The sequence below is a fragment of the Rattus norvegicus genome, chromosome 10 (genome assembly GCF_021556685.1).
Source record: "Rattus norvegicus strain SHRSP/BbbUtx chromosome 10, alternate assembly SHRSP_T2T, whole genome shotgun sequence".
Lineage (NCBI taxonomy): Eukaryota > Metazoa > Chordata > Mammalia > Rodentia > Muridae > Rattus > Rattus norvegicus.
In genome coordinates this window covers 60,543,122-60,563,733 of record NC_141543.1, presented here as the reverse complement: position 1 = coordinate 60,563,733, position 20,612 = coordinate 60,543,122, and the positions used below count along the sequence as shown (strand labels likewise).

Sequence of the window (20,612 nt, the reverse complement as noted above, 5' to 3'; positions counted from 1 at the left end):
CTGTTAAAGCCTCTAACTCTGGGCTGGAGAGATGGCTCAGCGGTTAAGAGCACCCGACTGCTCTTCCAGAGGTCCTGAGTTCAATTCCCAGCAACCACATGGTGGCTCACAACCTTATCTGTAAAGAGATCCGATGCCCTCTTCTGGTGTATCTGAAGACAGCTACAGTGTACTTATATATAATAAATAAATACATCTTAAAAAAAAAAAAAGCCTCTAATTCTAACCCTGACCGCGAAAAGAGAGAGATCCCAACAGAGGAAGGCAATCAAGGTATCTCAATGCCGCAACAGAAGAATCGGAAAAGTGTCAAAGGTACGGAGGACTTCAGGTGTGGGCCGAATAATGAGTTCGTGAATGAATGAGAGGAAACCCACAAGCAGAGGTGAGCCCTGTTTGTATTAGGATTAAGAAACTGTCAAAGACGGGGATGTAACTCAGTCAGTAGAATGCTTGGCTATCATTCACAAAGCTACGAGTTTTGGCAGCTGGAGAGTTGGTTCAGGTTAAGAGCACCAGCTGCTCTTGCAGAGGACCTGGGTTCATTTCCCAGCACATATGGTGGCTCTCACGTCTAAATGATGCACATACACACATGGAGGGAAACAACCATTAAAAAAATAAATCTTGTAATTTTTTTTCATGTGTGTGAGAGAGGGTTTCTCAATGTAGCCTTTGCTGTCCTAGAACTTGCTCTGTAGACCAGGCTGGCTTCGAACACACAGAGATCTGCCTGCCTCTGCCTCCCAAGTACTGGGATTCCACCATGCCCTTGCTGCAATTTTTTTTTCTAAATTACACTCACTTACTGGAGGAACCCATGCCAGAGGGAGATCAGAGGACAACTTGTGGGAGTGAGCCTTTCTCCCACCATGTGGGTCTTGTGGAAAAGACTCAGGTGGTAAAGCTTTGCAGGAAATGTCCTTACCTGATGAGCCATCTCACTGGCTCTAAGTGCCTACTTCCTGATAGCTCTCAAACCTGTGTCTTTCATCCTGAGCCCTTCCCATCTCCCACAGAGCCTGAGCATGTCTTTTGAGCACAAGCTGGAGCTGTGCCCTTTCTCCCTCTCACTGAGTTAGGTTCCCAGCATGTGACCACACCCACTCCTGGCTATTCCTCAGAGCCTCACTTTTAGAATAATCTCTGGATGCCAAGGCTTAGCAAAGCAAAGGTGAAGACTGGTGGCATTTATTTTAAACATTTCAGTGATTAACAGCAGGTGTCACCTCTGTTGCCTCACAGCACAAACTTCCAGTGACTTTCCTTTCCAACTTGCTTTTTGTAGTTTAAACGGTTTTCCCTCTTATGTCTTCTGTCCCCTGGTTGGAGGAGAATCGTTAACATGGCATCTTGCTATGTAGCTCTTCTTGGCCTGGTACTCAGTGTCCCGTCAGGCTAGTCTTTAACTGGAGGAGATCCTTCTGCTCCTGCCTCTCAAATCCTGGCATTAAAGGCAGGTGCCACCCACCCTCCCAGACTCCTTCCTGTCTTTCAGTGGCTGCTCTCTCCTGTCTCAACTGGTGGATTGGCACATACCTTGACCTCTGTCATTTCCTCTTCCACCCTGTCCCCCTCACTCACTCCTTAACTGCCTTCCCTAGAACTAGAAGCACTTTGCCAAGACCTTCCCCTTTCTCCACCCACCTCCTCCCATCTGTTACAACTGATACCCTTGCTTAACTACCTCTTTCTTGGGACCTGTCTCATATTTATTTCTCCTTCTAACTAGAAACATAATAGAAATTCATTCCACACCATCTCCAAACCAAGGCAGGCTCAGTGTCTGTTAGAACCAGGTACTGGGTTCTATTCCCAAGGAGATAACCTTCTTTGCTTTTTAATTAGTTAATTATTAATTAATTCAATGTTCTGTGCATGGGTGTTTTGCCTATGTGTATGCCTGTGCACCGTATACATGCAGTGCCGAAAGAGGGTGCCTGGTCCCCTGAAACTATTATAGCTCATTGTAAGCCACCATGTGTGTGCCGGGAACCGAACCCATGTCCTCAGCAAGAGCAGCAAGTGCTCATAATCACTGAGCCCTCCCTCCAGCCCACTTTTTTTTTTTTTTTGGTTCTATTTTTCGGAGCTGGGGACCGAACCCAGGGCCTTGCGCTTCCTAGGCAAGCGCTCTACCACTGAGCTAAATCCCCAACCCCATCCAGCCCACTTTTATGTTCGTCCTTTAGATAGGGTCTCACTATGCAGCCACTGGCTTGGAACTCACTATGTAGCCGAGCTGGCCTCGAAGCAGGAAGACTGCCTCTGCCTCCCAGTGAGCTGAACAGTGTGGGCCTCCTCACCCGGCTGTATTGGATTTATTCATTTATTATATATTAGTACACTGTCAGTGTCTTCAGACACACCAGAAGAGGGCACCAGATCTCATTACAGATGGTTGTGAGCCACCATGTGGTTGCTGGGATTTGAACTCAGGACCTCTGGAAGAGCAGCCAGTGCTCTTAACCACTGAGCCATCTCTCCAGTCTCTGGGTTTGTTTATTCCTCCAATGACTTGTCTTGAGCACCGTCCTCACGTAACAGGGAGAATAGAAGGGCCCAGATGGTTCTAAGCCTGTTCCCACAGCTTTTACACATCAGCTCATTCAGAATGTCAGAGAGGAACGACAACGTACTGAGCAGTCGCTGTGCCCCTCGGCGAGTTAGGTATTTGGATGCTTTAGGGTATCTGGTGCCTGCAGTAATCATGGAAAGAGGTCACTGTGAAAAGTTCTTCTCGGGGTTGGGGATTTAGCTCAGTGGTAGAGCGCTTGCCAAGGCCCTGGGTTCGGTCCCCAGCTCCAAAAAAAAGAAAAGAAAAAAAGAAAAGTTCTTCTCTTCCTTTTTGTCTTTTCAGTGTTAGAGATCAACCCGGGGTCTCATATATGTTCAACAAGTGCTTACGGCTGGGATACACATTCATGGTCACCAGTTTTCTGTCTGGCTGATTGGTTTGGGTTTCTAATTATGGTTGTTTCTGTTTGATTAATTTTTTCCTAATGTTATGCACATGGCTGTTTTGCCTACACATATGTCTGTGCACCATATTGTGTCTGTTGCTTTCTGAGTCCTGAAGAGAACATCAGGTCATAACCAGAGTTGCAGATGGTCATGACCTACCACTGGGAATTGAATCCAGGTCTTCTGAAAGAGCAGTCAGTTCTCTTATCTTCTGAGACATCTCTTCAGTCCCTTTTGCTCTTGTTTTTTTGTTTGTTTGTTTTGTTTTTATTAATTTATTTTATGTATATGAGTACACTGTCCCTGTCTTCAGACACACCAGAAGAGGGCATCAGATCCCATTACAGATGGTTGTGAGCCACCATGTGGTTGCTGGGATTTGAACTCAGGACCTCTGGAAAAGCAGACAGTGCTCTTAACCACTGTGTCATCTCTCCAGCCCTTGCTCTTGATTTTTTAACATGTATTTTATCTCTCTCTCTCTCTCTCTCTCTCTCTCTCTCTCTCTCTCTCTCTCTGTGTATGTGTGTCACAGCAATCGAGACACAAGAGGACAGCTTATAGCAACGTATACTGTGTGAGTTTGGGGCTGGAACACAGGCTTCATGGCAAATAACCACTGAGCCATAGCTTTAGCCCTATTTTTGTTTTTTATTTTTAGATTTATTTTATTTATTTATTTTTTGCGTGTATGGGTGCTTTGCCTGCATGTATATCTGTGTACTATGTGTGCAGTGCCTGGGGAAGCACAGAAGATGTAGGATACCTTGGAACCAAACTCTTGTGAGTCACCTTGTGGCTACTGGAAATTTGACCACCGAACCATCTCTGCAGCCCCGGATTTTGTTTTTGACATACGGTATCGTATAGCCCAGACTTGCTAGCTTTGGACTCCTAACTCTCCTGCTTATTCCTCCCAAGAGCTTAGATTATAGGAATGCAAATCAGCCCTAGTTGTTTTTTTTTTTTTTAACATTTATTTATTTATTATGTATACATCATACAGCTTTCTGCCTGCATGTATGCCTGCAGGCCAGAAGAGGGCACCAGACCTGATTATAGATGGTTGTGAGCCACCATGTGGTTGCTGGGAATTGAATTCAGGACCTCTGGAAGAGCAGACAGTGCTCTTAACCTCTGAGCCATCTCTCCAGCCCGGGTTTTGTTTTGTTTTTTTGTTTTTTTGGTTTTTTTTTTTTTTTGGTTCTTTTTTTTCGGAGCTGGGGACCGAACCCAGGGCCTTGCGCTTCCTAGGTAAGCGCTCTACCACTGAGCTAAATCCCCAGCCCCTGTTTTTTTAAAGAATTTACTCTTTGTATTTGTGCATAGAGTACCTCCACTTCCGTCCACACCATCAGATGGAACTTGATTAGCTCAGTTTTTTCTCTTTCAGCTCAGATATCCTCTTAGGCTGATAGCTGGAAAGTTCTAGGGAGTCCCCTACTTTGCTCAAGGCTACCGCTGCATTTGATGAGAGACTTCTGTCTCTGTCTGGGAATTATCCCTCCTCTCATCTGAGTCTCACGCCCCCCCCCCTTCACATCCATTTACTTCCCCCATCAGCCCCTGCCTGGTTCATAAGGCTGGCACCACTCTGTGTGAGACAGCAGCTGCCTATGCCTCCCTGGCTCCCTTGCTCCACTAGGGTCACCCAATTTATTTTCAGTGAAGCAGTCATTACTACTGTGTTCCGATGTCATAATTGTCTCATTACCATCTGATATTTTCAATCATATTTTGTTTCCTTATGGCACTAGGGGTTGAACCTAGAGGCTTAGGCTTGCTTGGGGCTTTTACTACTGACACCTCACTCGAGAGCATCCAAGCCATGGGCTTGTAGGTCTCATATGACCCAGGATAGATATGAATGCATCCAAGCACAAAACTGTAGACTTACAGGCCAGCAGCAGTGGCCTACACTTTTCCAACAGGTGCATCTCTGAGTTTGAGGCCAGCCTGGTCTACAGAGCAGGTTCTAGGACAGCCAGGGATACACAGAGAAACCTTGTCTCAAACAAACAAAGTTACAACCTAGATGGATTCTGTTATACAACCTAGTTATGTAGCAACTTTTTTTTTTTTTTTTTTGGTTCTTTTTTTCGGAGCTGGGGACCGAACCCAGGGCCTTGCGCTTGCTAGGCAAGCACTCTACCACTGAGCTAAATCCCCAACCCAGTAGCAACATATTTAATAGCAACAGCAACAACAAAACTGTTTACTGATGGCAGGTTTGTTAGCAATATATGGAGATCATGGCAGATACGGTCCCTGAAAAGATAGTGAATATTTCTAAAAATTAGATTGTCACCAGGTAGGCAAAATGAAGAAACTGGAAAAATCTATTGAAAAAGTCTGGAGGACAGAGCCACTAATGTGAAACTTTCTGCTGTGCTCACGGACTCAGCAGTGCTGCTGCACATGCAGTTGGAGCTCCTGTTTCATTAGTGGAACTGATGGTGGATAGAATGTCACTGGACAAATGGCTTTAATTTTTTTTTAAAGATTTATTTATTTTATGTATATGAGTACACTGTAGCTATCTTCAGACACACCAGCAGAGGGCATCAGATCCCATTATAGGTGGTTGTGAGCCACCATGTGAGAATTGAACTCAGGACCTCTGGAAGAGCAGCCAGTGCTCTTATCCTCTGAACCATCTCTCCAGTCCACTAACGGCTTCTTTAATGCCATTAAAAGACATGGCTAAGGAGCAGGAGAGTTGAAGGAGCTCAGGAGTTAAAAGCACAAACCACTCCTACAGAGCAGCCTTCAATTCCCAGCACCTATGCTGGGGGCTCTTTACCTATAACTTCAGTTCCAGGAGGAGTCAATGCCTCTGACCTCAGAAGGCACCTGTACCTATATCACCTGTCCACATCCCTCCCTTCCCCTCCCCTCCATTCTCGTTCTCTCTCTCTCTCTCTCTCTCTCTCTCTCTCTCTCTCTCACACACACACACATAGTACATATACACAAATTCACCACATATATACTAAATGAATATACATACCACAAATAAATACACCACATATACATACATATGTACACCACACACATATACATATGTACACCACATACCACCCATAAATACACCACATGCACACACATGTGCACTACACATACAAATACACCATTTATATCACACAAATACCACACATTCACCACAAACACATACACACAGCTCACACACCACACATACACCACACTATACATATATCCCACAACTAAATCAGGAAATTTATACAAAGAAATAAAAGGATATGTTTAGGTGATTTTCTTTGTCCATTGTCATCCGTATCTAATATAGTTATTTATTAGGCCCAGGGGTGGTAGATAAAAGAGAACCATGTAAAATCAAAAGAAGAAGCTGGGTGGTTGTGACAAATGCCTTTGATCCCTGAACCCTGGAAGCAGAGACATTCGATTTCTGAGTTCCAGACTAGCCTGGTCTACAGAGTGAGTTCCGGGACAACCAGGGCTACTCAGAGAAACCTTGTCTTGAAAAGAAAACAAACAAACGAAAGCCAAAACAAACAACAAAAAAGAAAATGAAGCAACTTCTACCCCAAACTTAGTTTAATGAAGTATCATTACATATTACATCAAAATTTTTTTATGTATAGTGCTGGAGAGATGGCTCAGCAGTTAAGAGCACTGACTACTCTTCCAGAGGTTCTGAGTTCAATTCCCAGCAACTATGTAACAGTCTATACTGGGATCTGATGCCCTCTCCTGGCATACAGGTGTACATGTAGATAGAGTACTCATACACAAAATAAATAAATCTTTAAAAAGAAAAGAAAAAGAAAAACTTCAAGTGTAAAAGTGTTAAAAAATAGAAAATGGGGGGTTGGGGATTTAGCTCAGTGGTAGAGCGCTTGCCCAGGAAGCGCAAGGCCCTGGGTTCGGTCCCCAGCTCCGGAAAAAAAAAATGGAAGATGGGGGGCTGGAGAGGTAGCTCTTCGGTTAAGAGCACTGGCTGCTCTTCCAAAGGACCCTGGTTCAATTCCCAGCACCCACAGGACAGTTCAGGACTGTCTGTAACTCCAGTTCCATGGGATCTGACACCTTCACACAGACATACATGTAGGCAAAACACCAATGCACATAAAAATAAAAAAGAACCGTCAAAAGTGAAACTTAAAAAAACATAACTTAAAAAAAAATGGAGGACTACAGAGATGGCTCATGGGTTGGAGAGATGGCTTAGTGGTTAAGAGCACTGACTGCTCTTCCAGGGGTCCTGAGTTCAATTCCCAGCAACCACATGGTGGCTCACAGCCATTTGTAATGGGATCTGATGCCCTCTTCTGGTGTGTCTGAAGACAGCTACAGTGTACTTATATACAATAAATAAATACATCTTTAAAAAAATGGGAGAGCGGTCTCATTAATTCATCATCATGGCTGTGAATTTCCTAAGGGCCAAAGACTTTACCCCGTTCCAAGAAGTCTTTATGAGTATTAATGTTGGCCATGGCAACGGCTAAGTGAACACCAACTGTTGGAAAGAGTTTATGATCTGCAGCTCATTTTCATTCACAGTATCAAAACCAGATTGTGTGCCAAGTTACCAGGACCATGTCTCAAATCCTGACAGTGGACCAAAGGCAACCGAAAATACTGCAAGTGCAAGCTCAAAGAAAGTTTTCCTTCTTGTTGTTTGATGTTGCCCTGGTGAGACCAACCTGCTCTCAGACTCCCTTTGTAGTCAAGGACAATCATGAGCTCCTAAGCCCTTTTGGATTACAGCTGTGTACTCCAGTGCCTGGCTAAAATAAACAGTGTTATCCATTTTGACACATTAGTCAAACACAGTCCTGTGGGCACTGAAAAATATGTAGGGCTTTTCCCTTGTTTCCTTCCTTCATTAGTTCCCTTTCTCTGCCTTTCTCCAGACAGTTTCTCACGTCCTAGCTCTGGCTATCCTAAAACCGTGCAGAGCACAGACTTCACAGGGGTCTACGGCCTCTTCCTCCCAGTACACAAATTACAACAGGGACCACCATGCATCACAATATCTGAACATCTTTTTTCTTTCTAGTTTTTTTAAATTAATTTATTATATATATAAGTACACTGTAGCTGTCTTCAGACACACCAGAAGAGGGCATCAGATCTCATTACAGATGGCTGTGAGCTACCATGTGGTTGCTGGGATTTGAACTCAGGACCTCTGGAAGAGCAGTCAGTGCTCTTAACCACTGAGCCATCTCTCCAGCACCCTCTAGTTTTTATTTGGGGGATTATGCTATAATTACAACATTTCTGTCTTTCCGTTCCTCCCTCAAAACTCTTCCATGTAACCATATGCTTCGCTGCCCCCCCCATCCCCATAAGCAACTTTTTTCTAGGTCCCATCTTTCCAGAAGCAACTATCCCTGTCTCCTGTCTCCACGGTGATACCTTAGCCGTGGCATCACTTTTGCCAGAACTTATATTTGTGAGTAACTGTTTTCCAGCGTTAAACATACTCTTGCTCTCTTGCTCTCCTCTTGCTCCCCCTTTTTTCCATTCTCCCTCTCCCTTTCCCTCTCTCCCTTTCTTTCAACCCCCCTCCTCATGTCCTGAAGAAACTCTATTCTATACTTAAAAAAAAAAAAGTATATTAAGAATTAGAACCGAGGGCTGGAGAGATGGCTCAGCGGTTAAGAGCACCCGACTACTCTTCCAGAGGTCCTGAGTTCAATTCCCAGCAACCACATGGTGGCTCACAACCATCTGTAATGGGATCTGATGCCCTCTTCTGGTGTATCTGAAGACAGCTACAGTGTACTTATATATAATAAATGAATAAATCTTTAAAAAAAAAAAAGAATTAGAACCGAAAGTGTCCTGAGGAGCAGCATCATGAGAGCTCACAGAATTACAGCTAATGTTCATGCAACCAAATGCTGATGTAGCAGTTTTTCAAATATGCTTTCAGATATCCCACTAGTTCTACGTTACCTTCCTTTATTTTTCCGTGTGTGTGTGGATGTGGATGTGTATGTCCCATGGCATACATGCGAAAGGTCAGAGGATTTTCCTTGGGTTGCTAGACCCATGTGGCAAACATTTAATCTACTGAGCTATCACACAGGTCCTCTTTTACTAATTATTCTTAGCTTAAGTTTCACTATGTAGCTAGCCCTGACTAGCCTAGAATTAGCAATATAGACCAGGCAGACCTTGAATTCACAGAGATCTGCCTGACTCTACCTCCTTTGTCCAGAGTGTAGGGGTTAAAGGTGTGTGCCACCACACCCAGCTTTGTTTGTTTGTTTGTTTTTTTAACATTTATTTTTAGCCAGGTATTGGTGGTGTATTAGTCCCAGCACTTGGGAGGCAGAGGCAAGTGAAGGCTAGCCTGGTCTACAGACTGAGTTCTAGGACTGCTAGGACTACACAGAGAAAACCAAAAATAAAATAAAACAAGAACAAATTTTAAAAAACTAAGTGTGCTCAAGGAGTAAAGCACTTGGCATGCGGGGTGATGACCGGGATTTGAGTCTCCAGAGCCCACAGGAAACTGGTGCGGTAATATCACATCCGTGGTCCCAAGTGCTCCTGCATGAGATGGGAGGTGTAGACAGGAGAATCCAGGAATTTGGGGGGCTAGCTAGCAGGCCATATGCATCAGTATACAACAAAGTGATCCAGTTTCAAATAGGGTGGAAGACAGAGACTCTCAGTTGAAGTTGTCTTCTGATCTCTACACATGGTGCATGAATGTCCACTCACACACATACCAGTGTGCACACATCACACACACATACCAGTGTGCACACATCATACACACACATACCAGTGTACACACATCATACACACAAAGATTTTTTTTTTTTTTTTTTTTTGGTTCTTTTTTTCGGAGCTGGGGACCGAACCCAGGGCCTTGCGCTTCCTAGGTAAGCGCTCTACCACTGAGCTAAATCCCCAGCCCCAAGATTTTTTTTTTTAAAAACCAGGTCTAGAGAGATGGTTCAGTACTTAAGAGTACTTGGCTGCTCTTCCAGAGGACTGAATTCAAGTTCCTAACAGCCATGTCAGATAGCTTGTGGCTATCTTTAACTCCAACTCTGGGGCTTCTGGCCTCTGAAGGTACCTGTGTTTACACACCTAAACACACCAGCACTCAGCCACATAGAAAGTTTAAGGTCAGCATGGAGTACACAATATCCTTTTTTTTTTTTCTTTTTTCTTTTTTTAGGAGCTGGGGACCGAACCCAGGGCCTTGCGCTTGCTAGGCAAGCGCCCTACCACTGAGCTAAATCCCCAACCCACAATAACTCTTTCTTAAAAAAAAAAAAAAGAGATAAAAAAAAAAAAAGAATCAGTGTGATGGTGAATAACTTCAGGCTCAGTACCTGGAGGCAGAAGCAGGAGAATTTCTGTGAGTTTGAGGCCAGCCTGGTCTATAGAATGAGTCCCAGGCCAGCCAGGGCTACATAGAGAGTCCATGTCTTAAAAGGGGGTGGGGGCATTCACTTAGTGTCCCTCCAGTCCTCCAGGCTTCTTTCTTCTCCTTACCAAATCTATTTTCACTATGCTAAACAAACAAACAAACAAACTGGTAAGGGACACAGACACAGTGGATTCAACTTCCTGGTACCATCAAATAAATTAGTAAGTACGGTTTGAAGCTTTTGTGCTTTAGTATCTGAAGAAGCCTGCTACTGTTAATTTTAGAATTGTTTTTTATAATCTGCCGCCAAAAGATTTATCCCACTTCTCCCCCTCCCTTGTGGTCATTAACAGTCCACTCCCTAAATCCTTTGTACTAGGCAACCACTAATATACTTTGTTTCTGTGGACAGAGTTTGTGATATTTAGTTACTGCCTCTGTAGTAATAGCTTTAGCCCCAAGCTTTGAACCATTTGGCTTTCACAGTTGTAACGAGTGTCCAGTAGTTCATTTCTTTTTCAGTACTGGGAAAGGATTTTAAAATAGTTTACTATGTAGCACAGGTTGGCAATCTTCCTGTTTAGCCAGGAGATAGGATTACAGACATATATTACCACACTCAGAGGATTACAGACATATATTACCACACTCAGAGAATGACCTTAAACTTCTGATTCTCCTTCCTCTGCCTCCACATTTTAGATGGTGGGATTAAGGGAGGGTGGCAGGCTGGCTAGGATTGGAGTATGTAGGCCAATGTAGGTAGCCTTGAACCACTGATCTGAAGATCTCAGCTCAGTGCTGGTATTCCACAGAAAAAGACAGGAAGTTTGGGGAAATTGACTGAAGAATCTAGGTGAATAGTCCTACTGTGCTACAAAACTTAATAATTCGAAATAGTGTTTGCAAGCATTCCAGTGAGTTGGAAATTAAAGTATCATTTTATATCTTTATTTGGTAGTAAGGAAATTAAAATACAGTAATTTGAAGTGATTTCTCAAAATTACAGGTGGTGGCAGTGCATACCTTAAATTCCAACACTTGGGAGACAGAGGCAGGTGGATCTTTGTGAGCTCAAGGTCAGTCTGGTCTACAGAGTGAGTTCCAGGACAGCCAGATATACACAGAGAAACCCTGTCTTGAAAAACAACAAGTTGGGGATTTGGCTCAGTGGTAGAGCGCTTGCCTAGCAAGCGCAAGGCCCTGGGTTCGATCCCCAGCTCCGAAAAAAAAAAAAGAATAGAAAAACAACAACAACAAAAACACCACCACCAACAAAAAGGTTTAGATTCCTAGACCAGATTTTTTTGTTTTGCTTTTGAGTCATGAATTCACTCTGCAGACCAGGCTGGCCTTGAACTGAGACCTACCTGGCTCTCCTAGAATTAAGGGTGTGCTCCACCACGCCAGCATTTTTCTAAGGAGTAAAAACCCTCATGTCTTTAGGAGAATATCAAAGTAATTTATTTGTTTGTTTTTTCTTTTTTTCGGAGCTGGGGACCGAACTCAGGGCCTTGCGCATACTAGGCAAGCGAGCGCTCTACCACTGAGCTAAATCCCCAACCCCCGAGTCAAAGTAATTTAACATTGCACTATTTTTTGTTTTCAAATCTCCTGCTCCAGTTTCCCAAACTCAGAGACTACAGGCTTTTTTTTTTTTTTTTTTTTTTTGAGTGCTCTTAATCTGCATATAGATTTGCACACCACGAGAGGGCATCTGACCCCATTACGGATGGTTGTGAGCCACCTTGTGGTTGCTGGGAATTGAACTCAGCACCTCTGGAAGAGTAGCCAGTGCTCTTAACCCCTGAGCCATCTCTCCAGCCCAATTCTTTTTAAAAAGTCTTTAAAAAAAAAAAAAAAAAAGACTTGTTTATATGTATGTGAGTACACTGCAACTGTTTCAGACACACCGGAAGAGGGCATCAGATCCCATTCCAGATGGTTGTGAGTCACCACGTGGTTACAGGGAATTGAACTCAGGCCCTCTGGAAGAGTAGTCAGTGCTGGTGCGCCATCTCTCCAGTCCCGGCATCATAAACTTTAGAACCAACTTTATACGATGGCTTTATAACAAGTTTCCTGCTTCAGCGTCCTAAGGATCTGGCTCTAGTCTGTGCCTCCTGGTCCAGAGCCACTCTCTTCATAGGGAATTTGGTTCTTGAAGAAACATAAGACATTTCCTTTTAGAAACTTCAAGCCCACTTGGGAAAATAATCAGGGACGCTATGCAATCCTCTTTATTTAGGATTTAGAATGGAAAAGCTATGCGAACCATAGGGACCAATACTAACCAGGGTTTATACAAGATGGTGGCTCGTATCGGATAGCTCTGGCTATTGAAAGAAAACTATAGAGCACAAGTTGCGTAAAGTAGCGAAGCCGAGATGGTAGTAATCCGACCACACTAGCGTGGGAAGAGAGTTTCCCAAGGAAAGCAGTCTCTTGAGCATGTGCAGAGCTGGAACAGCAACTCAGAGAACAGGACACCTAAGTAGGAAGGTTCTCTGAAACCTGTTTGTGAGTAGTTCAATTCCAGTTAAAGCCGAGGTGTGGCGCCTGCTCAGACGCATGCGTTCTAGACGCCTCAAGATGCCCAGTGGCGTGGTCTTTTCAACATACAGCGTAGGGACGACGTCTGAGGTGGAAGGGGCGTTTAGGATTCCTAACACGCATGCGTTGAGACCCAGGCGTTTCCTTCGGAGGGTGTGGAGTGCAGGGTTCTGTATTGCGCAGCTGCAAGGGTTACCCTGTAGCTCGAACTGTCCATCAAGGGGAGGGAAGAGAAGGTTGAAGGGATTAAAAAAAAAAAAAAAAAAAACCGGTACGCCTGCGCATTGCCGACTGATTGGAAGCGCTTTGGACTGGAAAGGGGCGGGGTCACGTGTGTGCGTCATTGCATGGGTAGGTGGGAGAGAGGGTGGAGATCGGGAGGGTCCACGCGCTTGCGCAGTGCGGGGGTGGAAGGTGGTGGATCTATCTAACACGCTTGCGCGGCTGTCATAGGGCTGCTTGGTTGGTCAGTGGGGAGTCGGCGCCTGCGTACTAAGACCCGTGTGCAGCAGCGGCGGCGGCGCTAGAGGCGGCGGCGGCGGCGGCAGCAGCACAGTAGCGGGTTCGGAGGCAGCAGTTGGGCTCGCGGCGAGCGGACCAGGTCGAGTCAGTGCGTTCGCGCGAGGTGAGAGCGGGCAGGGCGCGCCTGCGCGTAACCTCGTTTTGGGCCAGGAACGAGAGACGGAACTACGCGGGGGTCGGGGAGGGGGGCAGAAGGGAGCGGCGATTATCGCCGCACGGGTTCGGTGAGGGAGCGGCGCGAGGTGTGGAGAGGCGGGCGCAGGGCCCGGTTGGCGCGAGGGGTGACGGTTGGGGCCGGCCGGGTGACGTTGGAGCGACGCAGGGCGGGGGACGGCGAGCCGCGAGGCCGCCACGCGGGAGAGGCCGCCAGGCGGCCACGCCGGGGCGAGGGCCGGGGGCCAGATCGGCCCAGACAGGGCAAAGGCTCCTGAACTGTTGAGGACCGGCGCTGTGCGGCCACGTGAGGTGGGGGAGGGGGCTGTTCGGTGAGAGAGCATGTGGAGGGGGTTGGCGGCCGGCGGGGGGAGGGGAGACGGCATGGTCCTGGCCTGGCGCAGCTTTGGGGCAGGGGCGGCCGTAGCACCGGAAGTGTTCCTTATTGGAGGCTGCCCTCGGGGTCCGAGGCCATGCGGCCGAACACGGACCGGGGCCGCATGGCAGCACGGGGACCCCTCCCCCCTGGCCCGGGCCACCGGAAGCCCCGGGCGACCACATGGTGGGCGCGAGCCGGCAACCCCCAGCGCCTGGAGGTCTGGCCTTTTTTGGGTTATTACGGAGCCTTGGATATTGGTGTGCGGGAGAGACCCTACCCTTGGGTCTCAATCATCCCGCAGGGCCCGTTGCAGGCATATGTTAGTGCTCCCCAGCCTCATGGGCCTCTGGAGCTCATCCCTCAGCCTTCATGTGAAGTGAGACGTCCAGCCAGATGTAAGTGGTACTACTTTGCTGGGGAAACCGGGAAAAGTGGGGAAGCTGAGGGCGATTGGATTGAAGCCCAACTCTTTCTCGGCCTATGCCGACAGCGCCTGAAAGTAGTGAGCTTCTAGTTCCCCCTACGGTGATCTTCGATCTTCACCTTGCCAGTGCCTTCCCTGTTGTGTTTTGTTTGGGAGTTACTGTGTTTGAGTCCTCAACTCTACCAGCCTAGTACGATTTCTATTACTACTACCAATCTTTTGCTTTCATTTTATTGTCATTCACCACCCCTCACTCCCCCACTTTCTACTGACTGTACAGGCTGGGCCTGAAAAGCCAACAGAACTGGTGCATCCTGGGAAAAGTGGGAGGGCCATCGACAAAAGGCTGAGTTCCCTTTGGGAACTGAGATCGAAATGTTTGGCAGTGGGATCATTTAGGAAACTACTTTCTCTCCCTTGACTGCATCTGCAAGTGCATGTTGGAGGCGGGAATCCCCCAAAGAGGCCTTGTGGTTTCCTGTACCAATGACTGGCTTGTGTGTGGACAGGGTGGGGGGGGTGTAACAGCTGGGTGGGGCCTTGTCCTCCGTCTCCACCCCTTCATTAGCCCCGCCCTTCAGCTGGCTCATAGCTGCTCACCTAATTATAGTCCTGGCAGTGTGTGGGGAAGAGGAGGGTGGTTGGTTTCAGTGGCTAGTAACACCTGAGTCCTACCCACTCCCGGGAAGTAGCCCTTTCCTCAGTGTGTTTGACTCTAGTTTCAAAGCAGGAAATCCAACTTTATTTAGGTGGGTAATGGAATAAAGGGGGACGTGGAACAGTGTTATATTTAGGGAGGACTGGGATAGATTAGCGATCTTGTTAACCTCCATCATTACTGACCCTAGTTCTCTTCTTGGCTTTAGTTGGAATCGAAGCCTCTTAAAATGGCAGATGATTTGGACTTCGAGACAGGAGATGCAGGGGCCTCAGCCACCTTCCCAATGCAGTGCTCAGCATTACGTAAGAATGGTTTTGTGGTGCTCAAGGGCCGGCCATGTAAGATCGTCGAGATGTCTACTTCGAAGACTGGCAAGCATGGCCATGCCAAGGTTGGAATCGCTTCCTGCAGTTCCCACCCCATGGGGCTTTGGGCAGTGAGCTGTTGGTTTAGTCTCGGCCCCTTTGCTGTTGTAGTCCATTTTTGTTCAGCAGACAGCTTTTTGCTCCCATTCAAAATTAAGTGTTCCCAATTTCTTCCGTAGGACACCTGTCATTCTTTCTTTACTCCCTCTTTGTGCTAGATTCCTTTGGGTTTGTATATTCAGTTTCTTCTTGACCTTTTTATTCCTTGGGCTCCTTGTCCAGAGTTTCTCCAGTCAAGATCCCCAAGGCAGCATTCTGGGGTTGCTCTAGTCTGAATTCTCAAAGCACTGCTGCTGCTTCTCTAAGTTCTGTCTTCCCTTTGGGATTGTGATGTATCATGTCCTCTACCTGCTGCTGATTGCCCACCAACTCCTCCTTTCTTTGGCTTATTTAAGACTTGGCATTCTCTTCACTTAGACTTCCTGTCGTAGAAGTTAAACCTGACTAGTGGTTTATTCCCTATCCTTTGTTGACTTGGCATTAAATACAACTAGGCTATCATAAGGCTTGCTCTCCTGCACAGTTTATAATGCTCTTCTCCTGGGTCATTGTCTTCAGATCTCTCTTAACATTCCTTTGCTTCATTTTTTCAGCCTCTTCCATTTGTCTTACTTAGCCCATTATATAAACATCTAAGAAACTTTTCCCTAGATACCTCCCCTTGTGTACTCCAGGATACCCTCAGAATCAAACTTCCTTCCACCTCTGCCTTTCCAGTGCTGGGATTACAGGCATGTGTCATGATTGGTTTATGTGTTGGTAGGCATCAGACCCAGTGCCCTGTGCATGCTGGACCAGCATTGGTATCAACTGAGCAATATTCTCAGTCCTTACCAGTTGACTTTTGGTAATTTCCATGTAAATTGAGTTCCCTAAGACTGACCTTTCCTTCAGTTGTTAACCCTCAGGTATTGGTCTCCAGGGTCAGGACTTTTAAGGCTTTAGTTATGCCGTTTTCACTTGGTTCATTTCTAATCCTTAATAGTCTTTACCGTAACGTGGCATTCTAGATTCTCAGGCAGTGACCCAAACATTTGTCTCATGCTTCAAAGATTGATTGCTGGGTATCTCTTTATGATGTATGTACACAGGTCCATCTGGTTGGTATTGATATTTTTACTGGGAAGAAATATGAAGATATCTGCCCGTCGACTCATAACATGGATGTCCCCAACATCAAAAGGAATGATTTCCAGGTGTGTTTTTAGGATGAAGATGGTTAGTGGCTTATGAAGGGTAGGGTGTGTTGGCCTGCACCTTGTGGGAAAGGATGTGTAGGGAAGGAAGCTGCTGTCACTGTAGTAGGTCCATCCAACCTCTAAACTTAACCTACCTTTTCCTTCCTTTTTTTTTTTTTCGTTCTCGCAGCTGATTGGCATCCAGGATGGGTACCTATCCCTGCTCCAGGACAGTGGGGAGGTACGAGAGGACCTTCGTCTGCCTGAGGGAGACCTTGGCAAGGAGATTGAGCAGAAGTATGACTGTGGAGAAGAGATCCTGGTATGGTGCCCCTTCCTTGCCTTTCTTTGGTTCTTAAGCATAAAGTCCCCGAGTTAAGGGCATCTCTGGACTGTCCTTTTGCTTTTCCAGATCACAGTGCTGTCCGCCATGACAGAGGAGGCAGCTGTTGCAATCAAGGCCATGGCAAAATAACTGGCTTCCAGGTGAGTGAACAGCCTTTTACTGTCCTCACACTCACGCCCTCACAACTTTGTTGAAGTTACAGTCCTATTTTAAACATGATTTTTTTTCTCTTGCCCAGGGTGGCGGTGGTGGCAGCAGTGATCCATGAGCCTACAGAGGCCCCTCCCCCAGCTCTGGCTGGGCCCTTGGCTGGACTCCTATCCAATTTATTTGACGTTTTATTTTGGTTTTCCTCACCCCTTCAAACTGTCGGGGAGACCCTGCCCTTCACCTAGCTCCCTTGGCCAGGCATGAGGGAGCCATGGCCTTGGTGAAGCTACCTGCCTCTTCTCTCGCAGCCCTGATGGGGGAAAGGGAGTGGGTACTGCCTGTGGTTTAGGTTCCCCTCTCCCTTTTTCTTTTTAATTCAATTTGGAATCAGAAAGCTGTGGATTCTGGCAAATGGTCTTGTGTCCTTTATCCCACTCAAACCCATCTGGTCCCCTGTTCTCCATAGTCCTTCACCCCCAAGCACCACTGTACAGACTGGGGACCAGCCCCCTTCCCTGCCTGTGTCTCTTCCCAAACCCCTCTATAGGGGTGACAAGAAGAGGAGGGGGGGAGGGGACACGATCCCTCCTCAGGCATCTGGGAAGGCCTTGCCCCCATGGGCTTTACCCTTTCCTGTGGGCTTTCTCCCTGACACATTTGTTAAAAATCAAACCTGAATAAAACTACAAGTTTAATATGAAGCCCCCAACTCAGTTGTTTTTGTTGACTGAAAGATGCTTTATAAGAGACAGCCTTTTGTGGTTTAGGAAGCAAATAAACAGTACTCTGGCATGATGGTAGGTAGATTTTGTACATTTTATTCGTTTGGGACACATAAGAACCCACCCTGAGGGATGGAGGGTGGGTTGGAGTTATCTGGTGGTTACTTGTGATAGAATCGTGGGTTCTGGCTGTGTTGGATGAAAGGGAGTCGAGGGCCCGGTTGGCTGGTGGTGGCAAAGCCTGACTGGGTAATAAGAGTTTTGTCAGTGGGTGGGTATTTCTCTGACTCAACACTCAGTACAGACAGTACTTGAGTTTACAGTCTCACATGTAGGATTGATCACCAGCCTTACCTTCCCGGCTGCTTGTATCTGTACAGGGAGCTGAGGGGAAGCCAGGAGTCCAGGGGCTGGATGCAGAGCTTGGGGATGCATGGGCCGCAGAGAAGACTGTGGGAAGAAGCTGACCTTAGGCATACTGGGCCCCCCTCATCTTAGCGTCTTGACCTCCCAAGGCTTCATACTCACTGAGTCAGAGAAGCTAGTCTGCTGGTTGGCATGCTCCATCTGTTTTTGCAAAGAGAGGGCACTACCGGGCTGGAGGAACCCTGAGGGGAGAAGAGTTAGAAGTGAGCAGATGGCAGTTGCAATGAGGCTAGGGCTCCTGCCCAGGGGGTTATCACCTGTCTGAGTGGGCTGAAAGTGGCCATGCACTGCATAGGGTTGTGGCTGTGGCTGAGATAGGTACTGCACCGCAGGAAATGCTGACGGAGCTAAGAAAGGTAGGAGATACCCATTATTAGATTTTTGTGTTCTAGCTGTTCCTCTGGTCTGAGGAGAACCAACACTCACCTCTCAGCTGCTGGCTAGGACTATAGGCTGGTTGTGTTGGCCCATAATGAGGTGGGGGCTGGGCAGTCCCATAAGCGCCCCCTGGACTGCCTTGGAATTGTCCATGTTCTGGGGTTCCTGCAAAAGCAGCTGCTGATCCCACGTAGTGCCGGGTCTAAGGGGAAATGAGGAACTCACACAATAAGTACATGCCTTTCTGCTCAGCTCCTGTGTACTGCTTGGTTTAATGATTGGGATGTCAGAAGAATGGGAGAAAGTAAGATGGGCTTAGTGACAGATGAACAGTGATTCCAATACACAGGAGGAGACATGGAGGTAGGGTCAGATTTCAAGACAATTCTTGACTAGTGACTTAAAAGCCAGCCTGAAGAGAAGGGGTTAAAAATTCTAAGACTCCCTCACCGTAAGCACTTGTGGTCCAAACATCTGCTTGGCTCTGTCAGCTGCCATCAGAGTACCTGGGCGGTTGTGTCCTCCAGGACTCCCTAGAAAGGGAGAGGTTTCAAGATGCCAAAATAAGGCTGCGACCTCCAGGAGAGCCCCCTCTGTTAGGCAGTTTATTTAGTCCTCACCCTGCATGCTGAGGAGGTGAGTTCCTGTATGAACCGTCAGGCTCTGCTGGTATGCAGCTGATGTCAGAGTGGTTAAGTCACTGGAGTGAAAGGAAGACAGGTCAGTTAAGTGTCCCTCCTGCTATTAGACTCTTGTCACCTGTGTGCTATTGCACAATTTTACTTTAGCCATCTCTTCACACCTCTGTTCCTTTCGCCTCCGTTTTTCTTCCTCATGCAAAACTTTCTTGAGCTGCAAGAAAAGCTGGTGTTTCTCTTCCTGTAGAGCTGAAAGCTTCTGCTGCAGTTTCAGAATCTAGAAGAGGGATAAGCAGATAAAGTAGGGAAAAGAAAGAAGCTAGAAATAGAAGTGATGAGAGGCGACTTACTTGTTCCTTGGTCTCTTCTAGTGACATTCTCTCTTCCATTTCCTTTTTCTTTCTTCTCTCCTGTTCTTCTTTCATCTTCTGTTCCATCATCTTGTCCACCTCTTCCTCCTCTGAAGAATCAGAACGGGGAAGTGGCAAGGCGGTGTAAATATAAGCTGAGCGTTAGACTGAAGACCAGCAAAAACCAGTTATTCCATCACAGCCACAGGGAGAACTTGGCTTCATTAGGTGCTCTCCAAGGTCCTTCCCAGCCCAGGGTTCTGGAACTTAGACTGGGCCTCTTCACTCACACCCCGAAGGCGCGCTGCCTCCCTCTTAGCCTCGCCAGCAGGCGCACAGCTGGGCCCGTGGATGGGGGCAAGTTCGTAGATAGCAGAGCCACCCTGGGCCGAGTGTCTGTCCTCCCGCTCTGGCCCAGGCTCACCCTGCCGTTTGCGCTCCCGCTCCATCATGATGTGCCGGTGCAGAGCCCTGGCCATGGCGTTGGAAAGCTTGGGGCGCTCCAGAAGTGCGGGCATGATGCTGTTGGTGACGCTTGGGCAGTGGGCACCCGACTCTGTCACTGATTGCCAGACCTCAGGCGGGGCCTGCAGGGAAGTGGGAGCTCAGAGGTACTGCGACCCGCCAAGGCGGAAGCCCGTCGGCCGCCCGCTCGCCACTTCGATCACGTGTCCCGGGCACCAGCGTCCCTCCCGGGTCTCAGCCTCAGCGCCGGCGCGCGTGCGGGGGTCTTAGACTCCGCGCCCCCGCCCCTCCCTCGTAGCCCTGGCGCCAACCCCCCTACCCGCCTTCTCGGCGCTTTCTCCGTGGCCTCCGGCGCGCCTTGGTCTCTACGTCATATCCGACGGTCGGACAAATCCTTCCGGAGTCACGACGGGAAACGACTCAGCGGATTGGACGAAAGGAAAGGCGGAAGTGCTTAGAGACGGGTGCCGGGATGTCCAAATTCCATGTGGGTT

The 20,612-nt window shown here is 47.3% G+C and overlaps 2 protein-coding genes across 9 annotated transcripts; one reads left to right on the top strand and one right to left on the bottom strand.

The window, feature by feature from the left end:
* The first annotated feature begins 13,420 nt into the window (after positions 1 to 13,420).
* Eif5a (eukaryotic translation initiation factor 5A) lies at positions 13,421 to 17,840 on the top strand. 4 transcript variants are annotated; one of them, XM_087570446.1, is made up of 7 exons: positions 13,421 to 13,526; positions 14,257 to 14,350; positions 15,246 to 15,431; positions 16,557 to 16,661; positions 16,834 to 16,965; positions 17,056 to 17,129; positions 17,228 to 17,840. In XM_087570446.1, exons 3-6 carry the CDS (start codon positions 15,267 to 15,269, stop codon positions 17,116 to 17,118), a joined length of 465 nt encoding a protein of 154 aa, XP_087426572.1. In that variant the 5' UTR covers positions 13,421 to 13,526; positions 14,257 to 14,350; positions 15,246 to 15,266; the 3' UTR covers positions 17,119 to 17,129; positions 17,228 to 17,840.
* Gps2 (G protein pathway suppressor 2) lies at positions 17,350 to 20,496 on the bottom strand. 5 transcript variants are annotated; one of them, XM_087573657.1, is made up of 11 exons: positions 20,438 to 20,496; positions 20,078 to 20,240; positions 19,654 to 19,763; positions 19,468 to 19,580; positions 19,286 to 19,365; positions 19,116 to 19,198; positions 18,714 to 18,867; positions 18,545 to 18,634; positions 18,390 to 18,469; positions 18,216 to 18,311; positions 17,350 to 18,102 (listed from the first exon to the last, which is right to left on the bottom strand). In XM_087573657.1, the coding sequence occupies exons 2-11, from the start codon at positions 20,169 to 20,171 to the stop codon at positions 17,800 to 17,802; spliced, it is 1,203 nt and encodes a 400-aa protein (XP_087429783.1). In that variant the 5' UTR covers positions 20,172 to 20,240; positions 20,438 to 20,496; the 3' UTR covers positions 17,350 to 17,799. The 5 variants fall into 5 exon arrangements, with proteins under 5 accessions (XP_087429783.1, XP_087429784.1, XP_087429785.1 ...); XM_087573658.1 differs by having other exon boundaries at positions 20,442 to 20,496; XM_087573659.1 differs by having other exon boundaries at positions 17,932 to 18,106.
* Positions 20,497 to 20,612: the final 116 nt, after the last annotated feature.

Coding starts and splice junctions, on each gene's coding strand:
- Eif5a (XM_087570446.1), top strand. CDS start 15,267: ATGGCAGATGATTTGGACTTCGAGACAGGAGATGCAGGGGCCTCAGCC. Junction 15,432..16,556: donor GCAAGCATGGCCATGCCAAG/GTTGGAATCGCT, acceptor GTATGTACACAG/GTCCATCTGGTTGGTATTGA. Junction 16,662..16,833: donor TCAAAAGGAATGATTTCCAG/GTGTGTTTTTAG, acceptor TCGTTCTCGCAG/CTGATTGGCATCCAGGATGG.
- Gps2 (XM_087573657.1), bottom strand. CDS start 20,171: ATGCCCGCACTTCTGGAGCGCCCCAAGCTTTCCAACGCCATGGCCAGG. Junction 19,764..20,077: donor GCGGGAGCGCAAACGGCAGG/GTGAGCCTGGGC, acceptor CTGATTCTTCAG/AGGAGGAAGAGGTGGACAAG. Junction 18,868..19,115: donor TTGGACCACAAGTGCTTACG/GTGAGGGAGTCT, acceptor ATTTCCCCTTAG/ACCCGGCACTACGTGGGATC.